Here is a 19,109-nt window from a genome sequence, read left to right as displayed (position 1 = left end):
TAGTAAAAAAACAACAACAAAAAAACAACACTTACCTGAATCCCCGCTCCCGCCGTCACCATCCGCTCCTCCGTCTGTCCTTCCCGGGCCGGGCCGCTCTGCATTATGGGAGAGACGTCATATGACATCATGACGCCTCTCCCATTGCTCACTGCGGGAGCCGGAAGATGGAGCGGCTCCTGCAGTGGGCGCAGCAGCAGCTAATGAGAGTCTGACAGACTCTCATTGGCTGCTGATCAAAACAAACACACAGCTGCCGGTGTCGGCGGCTGTGTGTTTGTCACTTGTGTAGCGCTGACCGAACTCCGTCCGGTCAGTGCTACACACGCGGTGCAGCTGTGTCACAGTGACACAGACTGCCCGTGGCCCGCATGACACTGCGGCCTGCCCCCCGGCCCAGCCCGCCACCGCCGGAGAGAATGTAATGTAGATGTAGATAATGTACCAGATTCGATTGGAGTATGTGAGCGGGGGGAGCGGATACTAATTACCCGGGCTTGCTAGAGGGGCCCGCCCACTGCTGTGTGCTGGGCTGCAAAGGAGGACTGCTTGCTGCAGCAGAGCAGCAGCAGTCTCCTCTGCCTGTGGGGGGGAGCAATCATCTTGATCGCACTCCCCCTCCATTGATTATGATCTGGGTTGAGGGGCTTTCTTCTTAATGGGGCATGGCTACGCACGTCCCCTTCAGCCAGCTCGGCTCTTGGCAGCCCTGTATGCTAACTGAACAATATGCCACTAATAAAAGTGATAATAAAGATATGGGCAGCCTTCCCCTTCCCAAACAAAGTAGTAAACAATACTTTTTTTTGTGAAAATTAGTATTCTTTTTTTAATACAATTTTTATTTTATTTTTTAAAAAATTTTTTTTTTTTTTTTTAAATACAATTTTTGTTTTTATTTATATAAAGCAGTACAATACATAAATGGTTGAATTTAACATTTATACTACAATTAATTACAGTAAATTAACAATACAAAAATTAAAAATTCCTTAAACATCGAGAAATAAAGCCAAGCTGTTTAGTCACTAACCAATACAGCATACAGTAATAAATCACATAATTAAACAAAAAGAAAATACAAAGAACAAACAGTTCCCTTAACAGTATGTATTCAGTACAATGTAATCTTGCTTTTAAATCACAGTTGTAGCACTTGAACTGCATTTGCATTGTTGGGTGTGACTTATTCAAGGAATCAGATGACCTGCGGCCGTCATCATTGTCGGCTCACAGCTTGCTCCAGGGTTTGATCACCTGCAAGTTATTTCTTCCCAAACAGGTGCATATGTGTCTTAAGCTGGGTACACACTGACAGATACATTGGCCGATCAATTGATCGCCCAACGTATCTGCTGCCCGTCGGCCAGTGTGTACCCGTGATAGTTCGGTGAACGTCGGCGTTCACCGACATATCGCATTGGCTGTGCTGCACAGCAGGTGTGTACAGGCGGCCTGCAGACCGCCCGTACACACACAGCGGCAGCCGCGAGGAGGGGGGTGGGACACGCCCCCAACCCGCCCACCGGATCCTGCCCCCCAGCCACTAGGACCCGAGGGCACAAGCAGATGATGGCCGTTCAGTGTGTATGAACGACCATCATCTGCAGATGTATCTGCAGATCACTCGATCTGCAGATATATCTGTCAGGTGTGTACCCACCTTTATTTCCACCTAACTTGGCCACAAATTGTGACCACAATACACCCTTACTGAACTTTGGCTGTGTCTACATGCCCCTCCAATCCCCGATCCAGCCCTCTTGGCATAGGGATTGACAGCACTAAAAGATGTAGCCAAAAAGAAAGTTGCAACTTGTGTTTAATACCAACTCTCAATGAGGTCCAGAACGTAAGCTAGAAAAGATATAAACATCAAAAAGTATTAACATGAATATGTTTAATTGGGTGCATCTCAAGTCCTGTCAAGTTTAACTAAACAAACATATGAGGCAGGGTTACGCCAGGTGTAATAAATACTTATAAATCATGATAGCACAGAGAAAGTACAGGGGAACGTAGAGATATTATAGAAATATTGCCTGACAAAGTTGTCTGTACAATATTATTTCCATATAAAATAAAATTAAATACAACATCTGTTGTTTTCCCCTTTTAAAAATAAAATCTTATTTCCTGCTGCGGTCCAAATGGTACAAAACAAAGCAGGGATAGAGGACCTCATTCAGAGGTGGACGCAAGAAGCGACCGCTCTCTCTGAATGAGGGCCGGCGCTTCTTGTTTTTTTGGTGTGGCCTCCTGGTCGCAAGCCAAGCTGTGGGTTACCACCCACAGTTTAGCTAGCGACCAGGGTGATGGTCGCGATGGTGATCACCATCGCGACCATCGGGGCTTGTGACCAGACACTAAGGTTGGGTCTGGGCACTCGCAAGCCCCAGGGATCTTTCTGCTCTGATGGAGCAGGAAGCTCCCCACTGACATCACTGATGATGTCAGTGCAGCCGCCCACAAAACGGTAGGCGCCTTAGGGAACGCCTCCGTTTTGGAAACCACCCCCCCGGCCCGCATACAAAAAGGGGCGAGCTGTCGGTCAACATCGACAGCCGCCCCTTTTGTACCGCGCTCCGGTGCGAGATAGTTCCTCTCTTGCTCCGGGGCTTGCGCATGTGCAGATCGCGTCGCTCGCCCCTCCCTGTGGCCTCTGCAGCTGACCGCCCGTACCAACAGCACGATGACCAAATATATCTGCCATTGGCTGTGCAGCACAGCCGACGTGATATGTCTGTGAGCGACTTCGTTCACAGACACACTTGACGACACACACGCGATATATTGGCCGATCACTTGATCGGCCAATATACAATCAGGTGCATAAATATTGGGACATTGACAGAATTTTCATATTTTGGCCTCTATTCACCACCACAATGGCTTTGAAATGAAACAAACAAGATGTGCTTTAACTGCAGACTTTCAGATTTAATTTGAGGGTAATTACATCCAAATCAGGTGAACGGTGTAGGAATTACAACGGTTTCTATATGTGCCTCTCACTTTTTAAGGGGCCAAAAGTAATGGGACAAACTAAACAATCCTAAATCTAACTTTCACTTTTTAATACTTTGTTGCAAATCCTTTGCAGGCAATTACAGCCTGAAGTCTGGAACGCATAGACATCACCAGACGCTGGGTTTCATCCCTGGTGATGCTCTGCCAGGCCTCTGCTGCAAATGTTTTCAGTTCCTGCTTGTTCTTGGGGCATTTTCCCTTCAGTTTTGTCTTCATTAAGTGAAATGCATGGTCAATCGGATTCAGGTCAGGGGATTGACTTGACCATTGCATAACATTCCATTTTTTAGCCTTAAAAAACTCTTTGGTTGCTTTTGCAGTATGCTTCGGGTCATTGTCCATCTGCACTGTGAAGTGCCGTCCAATGAGTTCTGAAGCATTTGACTGAATATGAGCATATAATATTGTCCGAAACACTTCTGCTGCTTTTGTCAGCAGTCACATCATCAATAAATACAAGGGAACCAGTTCCATTGGCAGCCATACATGCCCACGCCATGACACTACCACCACCATGCTTCACTGATGAGGTGGTATGTTTTGGATCATGAACAGTTCCTTTCCTTCTCCATACTCTTCTCTTCCCATCACTCTGGTACAAGTTGATCTTTGTCTCATCTGTCCATAGGATGTTGTTCCAGAACTGTATTGGCTTTTTTAGATGTTGTTTGGCAAACTCTAATCTGGTCTTCCTGTTTTTGAGGCTCACCAATGGTTTACATCTTGTGGTGAACCCTCTATATTCACTCTTGTGAAGTCTTATCTTTATTTTTGACTTTGACACATATACACCTTCCTCCTGGAGAGTGTTCTTGATTTGGTCAACTGTTGTTAAGGGGTTTTTCTTTACCAGGGAAATAATTATTCTGTCATCCACCACAGTTGTTTTCCGTGGTCTTCCGGGTCTTTTGGTGTTGCTGAGCTCTCCGATGTGTTCTTTCTTTTTAAGAATGTTCCAAACAGTTGATTTGGCCTCACCTAATGTTTTTGCTATCTCTCTGATGGGTTTGTTTTGATTTTTCAGCCTAATGATGGCTTGCTTCACTGATAGTGACAGCTCTTTGGATCTCATATTGAGAGTCGACAGCAACTGATTCCAAATGCAAATGTCACACCTAGAATCAACTCCAGACCTTTTACCTGCTTAATTGATAATTAAATAATGAGGGAATAGCCCACACCTGTCCATGAAATAGCTTTTGAGTTGATAGTCCCATTACTTTTGGCCCCTTAAAAAGTGGGAGGCACATATAGAAACCGTTGTAATTCCTACACCGTACACCTGATTTGGATGTAATTACCCTCAAATTAAATCTGAAAGTCTGCAGTTAAAGCACATCTTGTTTCTTTCGTTTCAACGCCATTGTGGTGGTGAATAGAGGCCAAAATATGAAAATTCTGACAATGTCCCAATATTTATGCACCTGACTGTATCTGCCAGTGTGTACTCAGCATTACTGTTACTGTGCAGCCACAAGAACCTTTTGATTTGGAGATTCAACAAAACTAACTGTAATTCCCTCCATGTGCTTCTGAGATTACAAGCCAACAGTGAAGAGGTAAAAGGATTATAGCAATATGGCAAATTCTGGTTATTACAAAAGGAACATCTGTTTTCGTGTGCCTGTTGTTTAGATGTGTGTGTGTACTGAGCGTTTACTGCGGGCCATTTATCTGACAGTCTGAAGAAAGCTTCCATGGTTGACAATTGTAAGCAGTGTGTGTGGCTGCAGCCCCCCTCCCCTGAGCCTGTCCTACCAATTTATTCATCTGTGGATCACAAGGAAAGAACACAAATTCAACACAGCAGCTACAAGACAAAGCCTGTGGGTGGATTACAAATTGATTTTCCAAGATATTTTGTATAAAGTTTAGGCATCGTATATTATATATCTGCAGGGCTTATCTTTTTCCCCTCAATGGCAAGGTGAATGAATGAGGATGAAGGATGCATGCAGCAGCTGCTGGTATTATGATGCTGAAACATCACTGAAATGGGCATTTTTATCTCCTTCCTTACAATGAATCATTCGGTACATGAATTTCAATGTTTGCAAGTGCTCAAAGCAACAGGGAAAACTGTTCTGTGATCTTTGGATTGTGACTGTGTTACAGCATTATACTAAATGTACGGTCTTGGTTTTTTTTTTTTTCAAAGCTCCATATATAATTTGCATTTAATTGCCTGGATGGACTCTTCATAAGGCTTTGAGGATACAGAACTTAATTTACCTGATCAAACCTTCTTCTGGTAATTTCTGCTCTTTGGCTCTGGAATGGATTTCAGCAACCCAAAGGGGGGGTGTACTAGCCCTGTACAGAGGAATGAGGCATAATTTCAGCATTATTGGATGTCAGGGTGTAAGCATGGTGTCTGGTGCCTGCTAGCTGCTACTCAGTGCAGTGTGGCTGCTGGATGAGATTTCTGCTTTGTCACCACAATGCAACATCCCTTCCATGTGCCATACACTTCACTATAGCTCATAGGCATAGACATTTATTTTTATTTTAATGAAAGTTCAATGCAATTAATGACATCCATTTACATAATATTTATATCAAATTGACCATAGATCATTCTCAAACCTTCTATTAATATAGGAAATATGCTGGACTGCAGCCTCCTTTGTTTCTGGGAATATAATGCAATCTAAAATATCATTTTCAGCACACTTTATATACACTCACCAACCATTGGATGTATTTTTAACTATCCAAGAGTAATAATAATAATATTATGACAGTCACAGTAGTTTAGACAATGAGTGTATAGTCATCCTGTGGCATAGAAGGATAGGACTTCATATACAGTATCTCAGCTGTATCAGAGATCATATGTGTCACCTGTTACCTTGGCCTGAAGACTGAAGCGGAGTGTGTGTGTGACTGTGTTGCTGTGACAGGGAAGAGGAGGAGCGGGGCTGAGTGAGTGAGTGACTGACTGACAGAGTGTGAGTGTGAGTGACTGGGCTGTGTGTCAGAGGCAGCCCTCCCTCCTGAGCACACACACAGCAGCATAGCAGCCAGGAAGACGCGTTGTGGTAATTGGCTGAGTGAAGGCTCGGTGTTTTGTCCCTGCCGGCTCTCGGTGGGGGAGATGGGAGAGAGCATGTCTAAAAGGCTGAGGCTGCAGCTCGGTGGGGAGGCGGAGATGGAGGAACGTTCCTTTAACAACCCCTACTCGGATTACCGGCCTCCCCAGTCCTCCCCCGATGCCGGGGAACAGGAGGAGGGAGACGACGAAGCCTCTAATGACGAGGGGGAGCTGGAGCTGCCTTTTGACAGAGATGGGAAGGTAAGTGCCTCTGCATGGCTGGCTGGGAACATGCATGCTGCTGTATGTTATTTTTTTTATAATACACTCGTTTTCCTGGGTGTACGTATGTTGCATACAGCTAGCTGCCTGTTTCACTGTGCTGCGGGGAGTATGGAGTTGGGGGGCTACTGCGGTTTGGGGAGTGGGGGGATAATAGGTCTATTTAGTACTTTGTTGTTAAAGGGACAACCTGGGACTACCTGTTATTGGTCCTTCCCCCTGTTTTTTTTTTTTTTAACGCAGATAATGATCTTTGCTGGATACACACTGTATTATCCGTAGCACAATATATTGTTCCATCGCGGATCGGAACACTGTGGATTGTTTAAGGTGCCCACACACTAGGCAATATTTTACAGGATCAGCCCGATTCTGACGCATCGGGACGACAGATCGTGTAAAATATGTCCTAATCGTGAGTCTCCATTCACGATTACGATGCCGATGTGCATCCCCGCTGGTCGTACATCGCATCTTCAGATCTTGCCTGCTGCAGGCAAGATCTGAAAATCTTATCACGATGCACTGGAATAGTATAGGATGCACGATAGATCGTGGGTCAATTTGGATTGTTTTTAACACCAAATTGTGCCCACGACTGCAGGGGGAGAAATCGGACACGATATCTGATCATGACCTGAACGCCTAGTGTGTGTACGCCCGATCCATTGTCACTCATTGCATTGTCTTATCTGTAGTTCTGCATGTCAGATGGGATAATGCTTTGATCGACACCATGCTGCTACACACAGTAACAATATACCGCTTCATAGTACAGCAGATCTTGCAGTGTGTACGGCACATGTGCTGTATCGTTACATTGCATTGCACCGTCACTGAGTACACACATCGTATGTACCCAGCTTATGTGTAAGTCGGCACTTTGCTGGTAATGGTTGCTCTCCTGTAGTTCAAGACACCTCCTCCAATCCTACCTCTAGCCGAGTTTCTGTGGCGGACGTAAATCATGGAGAAAGATTCTTTCAAACAAAGTTGAGTTGTTACAAGTGAGCGCCTCCGATTTAGTACTGTTGACCCTGTAGATTGAAAGTTTCTTGTAAATGGCGAATTCACTAATGGCTCTTTGTATTGAAGCCTCAAATATAAAACTTTCCTGCGCTTGTGATGTGTGTAAGCAGCTCAGTTGTTTTTTTATTCAGATTGTAAAATATGAGTGCTGATTCTTATGTGTAAGCAATCCTTATATTAAAACAATAAAAACATGTTAAAAATCAATATATAAAAAAACAAAAATGTTAAATGTTTATAGCTCTTATTAGAGTGGGTAGAAGGGTGGATCAATGTGGTGATGATGATGGTTATCGACAAAACTAGAATTAATCTGTCCCTGCCTTACCCTATGCTGCTAACTTTCCTCCTCCTGATGCAGTTACAGGCTGGCTGGTCTTGCTGTGCTGTCCGTTCTTCTGCTTCAGAAGCTTGCTGAAATGCCAGATGTCTGCCGGAGTCTCTGGCATTTGAGACGTTCCAAGCAGCGTCACAGCTCTGTGATGTCACCGGTCATCCGATATTATAGGGGAATGTTACTGCTTGATCTCCGTCCTTCGCCAGCTTTCATTCAACGCGTTTCACACTCCACAAGTGCTTTTTCAAGGATGGGGTTGAGCTTCCAATGGTCTTTTATTTATACTAAAAAAACTTTATTGTCCGTTTGGGATTTAAAAACTTTTTCTCATTTGGCGTTAAAGACAGGAAGTTGTTTTCCAATGAGTGGCAAGCACATGGTAAAAATTATAAAGGGAAAAAATAGGTTTTTTTTTAATGTTTCATTTTTAGGATTGCTATTCTATGGGGCATATCCAATTGGTGGCAAGAATAGCAAAAATCCCGCACCTGCAGCAAAAACCTTGTGGGTGCGGGATTTTTGCTATTCAATCAGGTGCAGGGTTTTATTTTTTCCTTGCATCTCCAGAGCAAGTCTGATTTTTACTAAAATCGTTAATTTTAGGAAAAATCAGCAGGACTTGCTCTGGGACCTCAGTGGCACCCCTCCCCTGAGGACAAATTAAGCAATCGGAAGTTTTCAATTAGCTTTAATTAGTCCTTCGTTACTTGCCTTCCGCAGCGCTGTCTTCCTCCCATGAGTGGCCCCCGGTGTGTGTGTGACCCCCCCCCCCCTCTTCCCCTTTGTGGGTCCCTTCAGAGCTGGTTAAGCCCACGACCACTTTTTTTTAATTGAATGCCACATGTATCAGGAGCGTGCACACCCGCGGTAATCCAAAATTGGGCACAAGGTTTTTTCTCTTTCATCCACTAGGGGACACTGGAGGTGCTTACGCTGGGGTATAGAGGCGTGGATAACTGGAGCCGGCACTTTAAATAATTTAGAAGTGTGAAGCTCCTCCCCCTCTATGCCCCATCAGCCCTCAGTTTAGAAAATGCCTCTAGGAGCTGGTCACTACATGCTGTGCTCGAGCAAATACATTTATTTTATTTAATTTTATTTTATTTTAAGACATCTTTTACACACCTATAGGTACCCTTCGCCACCTATCTAAAAGGTGGGGTCCGGGTACCTGGCGCCCTGGTGTTTTAGCAAACACCAGGAAGGAGTGCACAGGGCTCATTACAAGAGCTCCTGACAACTCCTTACCACCACAGCAGGTCTTCACAACAAGAAGAGACTGCCGAGAGAAGCCTCTCCGGGGGCACGCAGTGAGTAACAAGCTGCGCATCCCCCGGCTCCTGCCCGCGCTGACACAGCAGGCTGCGCTGTGTGGCTGTGTGCATAGCGCTGCTAGACAGCGCTACAAGGTCCCGATGTCAGCGCTGCCCTGCGCTGTGTTAGAAATACACAGCGCTACACACTGCTCCCTGCTTCTCCCCTCTCCCCGCTGATACACGCGGGTAGCGCGGAGGGGAGGGGGGGATGGACATAGCAGCCATATTGGACCCTTAGGGCATGAAGAAGGGGGCGGGACCTAATTAACGCGGGCTCTCTCTCTATATTCGGCAAGCGGCTGTAGATAACAGCGTGGCTGCCGTTTATTAACTCTTAACTGCCTGCATCTCTCCTTTATACAGGAGAAGTGCAGCAGAACTGAAGGCTGGATTCTTTGGCTCCCCATTACTGGCTACAGCAGCTACAAGTTAAGCAGAGGCTGTGCATAATACACTGGGGGTGCAGGGAATCTGATCTGTGGGGTGTATCTCCTCCTCTGTGTCCCAAGCCAGCCTTCTGTTTTTTTCTTTACCTCTGTATATACTCTGTCCCTCTGTGTGTGGTGACTGTGTGTATCCATGTCAAACAGAACAAAAGCGTCTCAAAAGATGTTTGTTTGTTCTAGGTGTAACAACAAACTATCCAAGCCGCATGCGGCTGGGTCCACGTTATGTGATGCTTGTATAGCAATTGATCCACCTGTGGCTAATACTGCCTCACCTGAGCCTACATGGGCCGCTGACATGGTAGGAGTAATGACGGATTTAACGTCTGAGTTAGCTGAGGCACGCAAGTCTCAGCCTCCCTGGGTTGCTGGGCTAACCAAGTCTCTAGACACCCTGGTACAGGTAATGGGTACAGCTGTGTCCGCTCCCTCCACTTCCTTACAAGGACCGACACAAAAGCGTCCTTTATCGGCTATTCTCCAGTCAGAAGAGTCTGACGAGGAATTCCTCGCTACGGAGGATACTGAGGAAAGGGAATTGGAGGAAGCATTACAGGACGATACCCCTCTAGAGTTAGAGTCCACCTCTCCCGGAGTAGAATCTTTAATTTTGGCGGTCAGAAAAATCCTTAACTTACCTGAGGATATTATTCCTGCATCCCAGGAGTGTGAATTATTTCATGAACAACCAAAGAGTTTGGCGGTTTTTCCGTTCTCACTGCATCTTCAACAGCAGCTCTCAGTGGCCTGGAAGCAACCAGATAAATGGTTCCAAATTCCGCGCCGGTTTCCTTCTAGCTACCCTTTTCCATAATCCATGATGGAGAAGTGGGAAACACCCCCTCCAGTAGATGCGTCCGTCTCCTGTCTTTCTAAAAAAAACAGCACTCCCAGTACCGGGAGCTACAGTACTAAAAGATCCTTCGGATCGTAAAATGGAGACAATGCTAAGATCTATTTATACCGCAGCGGGTGCTCAACTTAGGCCCACCCTTGTTACTGCTTGGGTTAACAAAGCGGTGGTTTGCTGGGCTGACCAGTTGATTACAGGTTTGGACTCTGGTACTTCTAGAGCAGAGTTACGCTTACTAGCTGAACACATCCGCGAGTCTGCAGTTTTCCTGGGAGAAGCGTCAAAAGATATCAGTCAGATTAGTGCTCGCATATCTGCTTCTGCTATTTCCAGCCGCAGAGCCCTCTGGTTGCGCGCCTGGCATGCGGACGCAGAATCCAAGCGTGCAGTGGAGGGTTTACCATTCAATGGCGACATGCTGTTTGGCCCGGAATTAGACAAATGGATATCCCAGGCCACGGGGGGTATGTCTTCCTTCCTCCCATCTACTGCACCGGCTCCCAGACGATCTTATACTGGACCTTCCTTTTATTCCTTTCGTGCACCACATTCCTTTCGTGGTAAAGCCAGAGGTGCTCCCTCCCAAGCAAGAGGCGGCAGAGGTAGAGGTCGCCCACACTCGGTTACACGTAGACAGGAGCCTAAGCCAGCTGAAAAACAGGTGGCATGATGGTCTTCCGTCCCACCTGGGACCACCTACAGTGGGAGGCCGCCTGCAAAGATTACAACAAGTTTGTAACCAGACATTTCCAGAGCCGTGGATCTGCAGACTAATTTCCCTGGGGTACCGAATAGAGTTCAAGGTCCCCCCTCCACCTCAGTTCTTCACTACAAGTCTGCCCATACATGCAGACAAGGCAAGGGTTCTACAGGAGGCTATCCAGTCTCTAGTAGTATCATCTGTGCTAGTCCCAGTTCCAGAACATCAACGAGGTATGGGGCTTTACTCAAACCTGTTTGTAGTACCCAAACCGGATGGATCGGTCAGGCCCATCTTGAACCTCAAGTCATTGAACCTGTATCTGAAGATGTATCGGTTCAAAATGGAGTCTCTGCAGTCCGTTATTGCGAGCTTGGAACCAGGAGAGTTCCTATTATCCATGGATATCAAGGATGCTTATCTCCACGTTCCCATTTGGGAACCACACCAAGCCTTTCTGCGTTTCGCGATATTGAAGGATCATTATTAGTTTCGGGCATTGCCGTTCGGGTTATCCTCGGCTCCCCGCATCTTCACCAAACTCATGTCAGTCATGATTGCTCTCCTTCGGTCATCGGGAGTGAACATAATCCTTTATGTGGACGACCTGTTACGCAAGGCGCAGTCGGTATCTCTTCTTACAAGTCATGCCTTACTGACATATCAGACTCTAATCCAACACGGTTGGATAATAAACTTCAAGAAATCAAATCTCAATCCGTCCGAGAAGCTCATGTTTCTGGGCATGATCTTAGATACGGCATCAGAGAGGATCTTTCTTCCAGTAGACAAGGCACGGGATATCCGGTTGTTAGTTCAGCTGGTCCTCAGACCAAAGAGGGTGTCCCTCCTTCTTTGTCTGCGACTCCTGGGGAAGATGGTAGCGGGCTTTCGAGGCAATACAGTTCGGGCGGTTCCACTCCAGGGTGTTTCAGCTGGACCTACTAACACAGAGGTCAGGGTCTCATCTGCTCCTACATCGCCAGATCCGTCTGAGCCCAGCTACCAGAGTGGCCCTTCTCTGGTGGACACAATCCAACAATCTTCTTGCGGGCCGGAGATTCGAAGTGTGGGACTGGATCATCATAACAACGGATGCCAGCCTTCGAGGATGGGGTGCTGTAGTCCTCGATTATCATTTACAGGGTCGGTGGTCCCCTCTAGAGCAAAAGTGGCCCATAAATGTGTTGGAACTCAGAGCGATCTACAATGCTCTGATAGAAGCAACAGAGTTTCTAAGAACTCGTCCGGTAAGAGTTCAGTCCGGCAACGCGACAGCCGTCGCGTACATCAACCGCCAAGGAGGGACTCGGAGTCGCACTGCCATGCGAGAAGTAACTCAGATTCTCAGGTGGGCCGAGAGCCAGTCAGTAATCCTGTCGGCGGTATTCATCCCGGGTGTGGACAACTGGGAAGCAGATTACCTAAGCCGACAGGATATCCACCCCGGGGAATGGATGCTTCATCTGATCGGCCATCGCGTCACAAGGTGCATATTGCACCGTGTATGAGGGCCTTTAGAAACACAGAATTTGCCGGCAGATAACCACTTGGCCCATCTAGTCTGCCCTCACTTTTTTACACTTTGGTAGCCTCAGTCCTATATGATCCTTAGTTCTTTGTAGGGATATTTTTATATCTATCCCAAGCATGTTTAAATTGCTCTGATGTCTATCCTCAGCCACCTCTGATCTTACCTACCAAGATTACACATCTGCCATCGGAAGGTTTTTGTTTATTTTTAATAACTACTTTAATTTCTACACAACTGTTTTGTTTTTCATCATAGAGGTTCTCATAAATATTTGATTGTACTGTATATTTGATTTTAAGAATGTAAAGAAATATTTTAATATTTTAACTATATCCAGCCCCAGTACGCTGCTAATATACAAAAACTCACTTTTTGGGGGCGATTCAATTGTTTGTTTGTTTTTTTTAAGATTTGCTAACTAATGGGTCCCCAATGTTGTAATTCAATTGTCTTTTTTTTTTTTTTTTGGGTGCCTATTATTTATTGCACTTGTTGTGCCCAATTAGACCACGTTTAGCTGCTAAACCTGTCTTAAAGTCCTGTTTAGGGTCTCCAAACCACAGACTTTTTGTTCATTTCTGCTTGTGTCCTCTGAAGGGGCAAGCAGAAATGTCGGTGGCTGTTTGCGTCTGAATGGAGCAACAATTGAATTACTCTGTCGGGTGCCCAGCACTGACAATTGAATCGCCCCCCTTTGTGTTTTGAGGTAAATGCAGTTTATCTTGCGTTCCCGCTAGGCTGTTTTAGCGGGGCACCGCCCCCGGCCCTATTTCTAAAGGGCAAAAAGCACCCTGCCCTTTCGGTCGCGTTGCCCCGCTGAAACAACCTGCGGGTGCCATCTCCACAAGCATGTTGCAGTGTCCCACGGGTGGGGAAAACAGCGGTGTATCAGTCACCGTCGGTGAATGGATGCCGTGCGCATGCGCCCAGCATCCATTCGCACTGACAGCAGCGCTTGGGAGTAGCCTGGGCACGCCCCCAAGAGTGATGAAAAAGGGCTGCGTGTTAAAGAAATGCCCCCTTTTGGGGGGCGTGCATACCTTCAACGTGCGCAGATGTGCCCTTTCTCTAGGTCCTTCGCCCTGCCGGGCACCAGACCTACAGTGAACACTAGATATTGTCTTAGATCTTATCTATCCAACCTGTTCTTTTAGGCCTGAACTATCCTCATTAACCACTTGCCTGGCATGGTCGCATCAGATGGCGACCAGTCAGAAACGCCCCCTGGGCGGCTCCTGGAAGATAACCTTCCGGTAGCCGCCCATCTAATAGGAACACCTGCATTCTGTTATTGTGTGTGCCGATCAGCACACCTCCTCCTGGTGACTCTGCAGCAGCCGGGAGATCCAGCGCTGTGTGCCGCACTACTCCCGGTGGTTGCACAGAGGAGCAGCTGCCGGGAGATCTAGCTTTGCCTGGCCCCGACCTGACGGCTGCAGAGAGGGGCAGCTGCCGGGAGATACAGCACTGTCTGCCCCACTGTGCACTACACCTGACGGCTGCAGAGAGGAGCAGCCGCCTGGAGATACAGCACTGTCTGCCCCACTGTGCACTACACCTGACGGCTGCAGAGAGGAGCAACCGTTTTAAGGCAATCCAGTGCTGCCCTCGCCCCTACGGTAGGGGATAGATTCCCCTTGCCTCACTGTGACATTACCATCAATGGTTTTCTGAGGATGTCTTTAAATTATAAGACATCTATGTCTGTACCAGTGATGACCAATGGTACACTATAGTATACCATGAAAATTGCTATTTTTCTGGAATACAGTGCTTCCAAAAAAATATATATATTTTTTTCATAAAATTGTGTTCAGTAAGTTTTTTATTTTCTTAATACGCGATAAAGATTCGCCTCTGAATAGCAGTAGAAAAGAAATGCATTTTTTTAATTTTGGGATGCAAAGGTGGGGAAACCACTCGGAACCCTTGGTACAGCCCACCAAAGGATAACTGCGTCAATAAATCCCTAAAAAAAAGTGAGGAACACCCCAAAAAAGTACTTTGAATTTGGGGTGAAAAAGTACAAAGTGGGGGTACAAACATAACTAGCGAAATTTACTTTTTGGGGGTCTAAAGGTGCCCACACACATACCGACTTGCTCCCAATCAGCCGATGTACACGATTTCCCCTGAACTCTCCCCAGGCAGTCGTGGTCACGATTTGGAGTTAAAAATGTCCAATCTGACTAAAGATCTATCTTGCAGCCAGTGCATTGTATCCCAGATTGGCTAATCTGCCCTACAGCACGGCAGATCTGAAGATGCGAGGTACGACGAGCGGGGACGCGCATCGGCATCATGATCAAGAGTAGAAACTCACGATTTGGCCATTTTTTACATGATCTGTCGTCACGATTCGTCGAAATCGGCCAAATTGGATGAAAAGTCGGTATGTGTGTGGGCACTTTTAGTATGGGTGAGGTGTTTTTTTGATTGCAGGTGCTTGCTTCAGGTGCGTTTTTTTTAAGTTCTTAAAAACCTCACTTTAGCTACTTTAAAATATGCTTCCACCCATTTTCAAGTACCTCAGATTTGACAGGACTACTTATTTTCACAAAAAAAATACTGTTTAATGTTATTCTTCACCACCTGTGCAAAGACACTAATTAGAGGCAATTGTACCAACTTAAGTATCCCAGACAGTTTAATTACGACTAATCGGGCACTACTACATTGATCCCCAATGTTTCTGCATATTTTTGGGGGGCTTCAAGCTGATTTCCCCGATTCTGACACCACTTTCCACCTGTTCTGACTTCGCGTGTCACTGTTTTCGTGTCTTTTGGAATTGAATAAGGCAAATAGCGGGGACGCGCACCATAAGTTTCCGCGGCCAAAAGACGCGATGTAGGCGAAAAGAACCGGCAGGCGGAACTTTATCGCGGCTGCAAAACTAATTGAATACTGCCCTATGTCTGAACGTTTTTTGGGAAAAATATTAGCCAGTTAAGTGGTTAAAGATAATTTAATACTGGAGGACAGAAGCCAACGGAGGGCTTTACAAAGTGATTCATTTGCTATGGAATGGCGAGAGAGGAAGATCTTTATCTTGCTGGGGAATTTGAGATGCATTGATTCATGTATAAGGGTGAGGTGAATGCTAGAGTGGAGGAGGTTGTAGTAATTAAATCTGGAGATAATGGGGTATATTTATTAAGGTGCACGGTTTTTAGAAGTGGAGATGTTACCCATAGCAACCAAATAGATTCTAGATTGTATCTCCTAGAAGATGCTAGATACATTTTAAGTAGAATCTGGTTGCTATGGGCAACATCTCCACTTCTAAAAACCAGCACTATAATAAATACACCCCTATGAGAATGGATATTACCTTTGGTAGAATCTTGAGAACGGCATATCCTGGCAATGTTTCTAAGATGGGGGTGGCAGGGCTGAGTAATGGTGCATACACACAGTCAGATTTGTCAGATCTTTCAGATGAACGATTTTTAACTTTTTTAAAATGAATGGAATCGTCCAAGTCTGACTGCAAACACATCAGATGTCAGATATCGTTATCTGACCATCGGGAACGCGCATCGTTCAAATCGTTCATCTGACAGATATGTCAGATTTTCCTTGAGATATGAACGATTGAACTATTTTTTTAAAATCATTATCGTTCAGATCTGAAGAAAAATCTGACCCTGTGTATGCACCATAAGAGTTTGGATGTTTGGAGATACTCTAGCCTAATGCCGGCTGGTTTGTTATTATGGACAGTGAGGGAGATTTGAGCAGATGAGGGAGGATAAGTTCTGTTTTGGACATGTCGAGTTTTAGGTAGTATCCGGACATCCTATGTAGAGATAGCAGTCTTATAGTTGGTAACACAAGATAGTACAAAAATGGAGAGGTTAGGTGAGTATACTTCAGGTAGACTTGGGTGTCATCAGTGCAGAGGTAGTACTGTAGGCCGAATTGGCAAATTTGTTCCCCAAGAGATAATGTGTACAGTCAGAAAAACATAGGGCACATAAAAGAGCCCATTGGGACCTCAGCAGATGGTGAAAGCAGAGGAGAGGGCTTGCAAGAAAGACGCCCTAATGGAAGCTAGGAAGTGAACCAGGAAGAGGCTGTTTAACAGTGCTGAAAGCAGCAGAGGTCCAGAAAGAAGTATGAAGAAGTGACCTTTTAGACTTTACTGTTAGTAGATCATTTATTACTTGAAGTCATCCTCAGTGGAATTTAGTTTGCGGAAGCCTGATTTGCAGAGAGTCCAGAATAAAATGAGCGTAGAGGAAGTGAGATAGGTGATAGTATCCAATTCCTTGGAATAGTTTTAAGGCAAAAGGAAGGAGAAAATAGTGCAGCAGTCGAATAGAGAGAGAGACAGTGTCAAGACATGGGGCCTGATTCAGAGCCGGTCGCTATTTGCGCTTGCTCATCCAGAAAATAGGGGTGGCTATTCAAATGAACCGTTCGCTGTTTGCGGTCTGTTCACACCTCTAGGTCTGAACAAGCGAACAAAACTTGCGGTCGTTTTTTGGGAAACTACGCCCCCTGGCCGCTCGCATCCTACGTCATGTCCGCTATTTATTAGATTAATCGAGACATCGAACAGGGTATGAGCTGCTCGCTATTCTTGTGGTTGGTTATTGCTACCACAATTTTGCAAGCAGTTCTGGCTAAAAAATAACCCAGTGACGTGGTCAATGACGCTGCTGATTTAAATATGCACACCCATAAAACGCCCGTTTTGACCTTTAAGCATGCCTGCGATCGGATCTCCACTCCCCGTTTTCAAGCACCTTCCCCTGTTACCACCCATATACGCCTCATCCTGTCACTCAAATTAGCAGGCATTCGCTATTTTGCGAGCACATGAATTTCGGCCGCACTGACTGGTTCGCGCATGCGTATAACAATCCGTACGCATGCTCAGTTGGGCAAACATCGCTCGGAGCGAACGAGCTGCCGCTTACGAGTGGCTCTGAACCACTTGGTTTCTTTAGGTTTGGTGTTTTTAGTGTGTGACTAAGGGCTCTATTTACTACAATCCGCATTTAAAATGCAGTTGTGTGATATTTCTGACTAAATTTGCATTCCGAATTTAGGAAATATTACAAGAATTTAACAAAAATCCCTTACAGGGACAGAGCTTGTGATAAATCTCTGTCCCTGCGAATCCCATCTGTACACTTCTCCCTGCATTTTTCGGAAAAATACAGGGAGAATGTGTCTATACATGCGCTGGCTACCACAACCAAACCTCACTCCCCGCTTAGTTTACACTTGCATCCGGTGATCGGTGCTCCGGTTATGTCCTCTGGGGCTCCGATCAGCTGGAGACGGCCCCAGAGGACATCACCGGAGCACCAATCACCCTGGATGCAAGTGTTTGTTTGTTTTTTAACTATTTTTTTTTTCTTTTTGCAGTGATCAGCTTGTGCTCTATTTAGACCACACAGCTGATCACTGGAGCCTGGCTCACAGCTCTGCTCATCCTGTTAGAGCAGAGCAGGAATCGGGAAACCCTGGATAACGCCATCTCCAGGTGGCGTTATTATCACAGGGCTTCCCCCAATATTTTTCACATTATATTTTTAGAAAATTTGGGCAGATCATATTTCCCATTACAATTATTGGAAATGCAATCTGCTTACTATAAATATGTGATAATTAGGGTTTGGAGTAGAATTTTATAAATTCTACTCCAATTGCCCTTTAGTAAGTTTATGTGATAAAAAAAAAAAGTGGTGTTTTCACACCCTTTTCACATTATTTTAGTAAGTAAAAATAATATTAATAAATATGCCCCTAAATGAGCATGAAAATATGCCAGTGGAGACAAACATGTTGAATAGGTGATCTAGAGATCAGTATGCAGTGGGGGAAATTAATCAGATCTGTTTGGTTACTGGAGGGAATGAAGTAAGAGTTGACTGTGGGAGAAGGTGGTGGGGTGTGCCGGATTTGGCATGAGGCATATCTTGTCAAACTGTTGCTTTTGCTCAAATTGTCTGACAAAGTTCTTAAAGTCAAGATGGATACTCATTCCTAAACATTGGTGCAACTTGCTGTCATTCAGGAATATAATCCATTTGATTTATAGGGCTATTAAGTGAAATGTAAAATGTGATTGGTCATGCTGCCTTTAATCGTTACCATGTCTAGCGATCCTGCCTTTCTATCTTGAAAATGCAATAGAGAAATGCATGTCTGGTAGTCTGTCCGTACAAATAGACTTTACCAAGGCATGTTCAGCCTCTGCAATTTGTTCAGTTTATCCCACTCCGTTTCCCAGAAATGTTTATATAGTATAGGAGTAGGGCTTAGAGTGGTTGAATGAGAGTAGTATTGTTGGATTAGTGTGGTATCTTTAACACAGAAAAATACGTTTATGAACAAACACTGGTGCACATATAGATAAAAAACAATCTGCCGAAGTGTACAACCCAATGTTCCCACCAACAACAGTCAATAAATAGTCAATATAGAAAAGAAGTGGTTATACATAAAGGCGCTGCTCAAAATAATATCAATTAATTATTTATAGTAGAGATATGGGTAGAGTCTTTATTATATCTTCCGTTTATCAGTCC

The 19,109-nt window shown here is 45.3% G+C and overlaps 1 protein-coding gene across 1 annotated transcript in view; it reads left to right on the top strand.

Moving 5' to 3' along the window:
- Positions 1–5,431: 5,431 nt before the first annotated feature.
- LANCL2 (LanC like glutathione S-transferase 2) overlaps positions 5,432–19,109 on the top strand; it is a 58,171-nt gene continuing 44,493 nt past the window's right edge. Inside the window, exon 1 of the mRNA XM_088476056.1 lies at positions 5,432–6,325. Within this exon, the coding sequence (XP_088332182.1) occupies positions 6,128–6,325 (198 nt within the window). The 5' untranslated portion in view covers positions 5,432–6,127. The remainder of the gene's footprint in view (positions 6,326–19,109) is intronic.

Source organism: Taudactylus pleione, unplaced genomic scaffold, assembly GCF_031769625.1.
Source record: "Taudactylus pleione unplaced genomic scaffold, aTauple2 ptg000181l, whole genome shotgun sequence".
In the NCBI taxonomy this organism is placed as follows: domain Eukaryota; kingdom Metazoa; phylum Chordata; class Amphibia; order Anura; family Myobatrachidae; genus Taudactylus; species Taudactylus pleione.
Note: the sequence above shows the minus strand (reverse complement) of the source record. Positions and strands in the feature narration are given on the sequence as shown.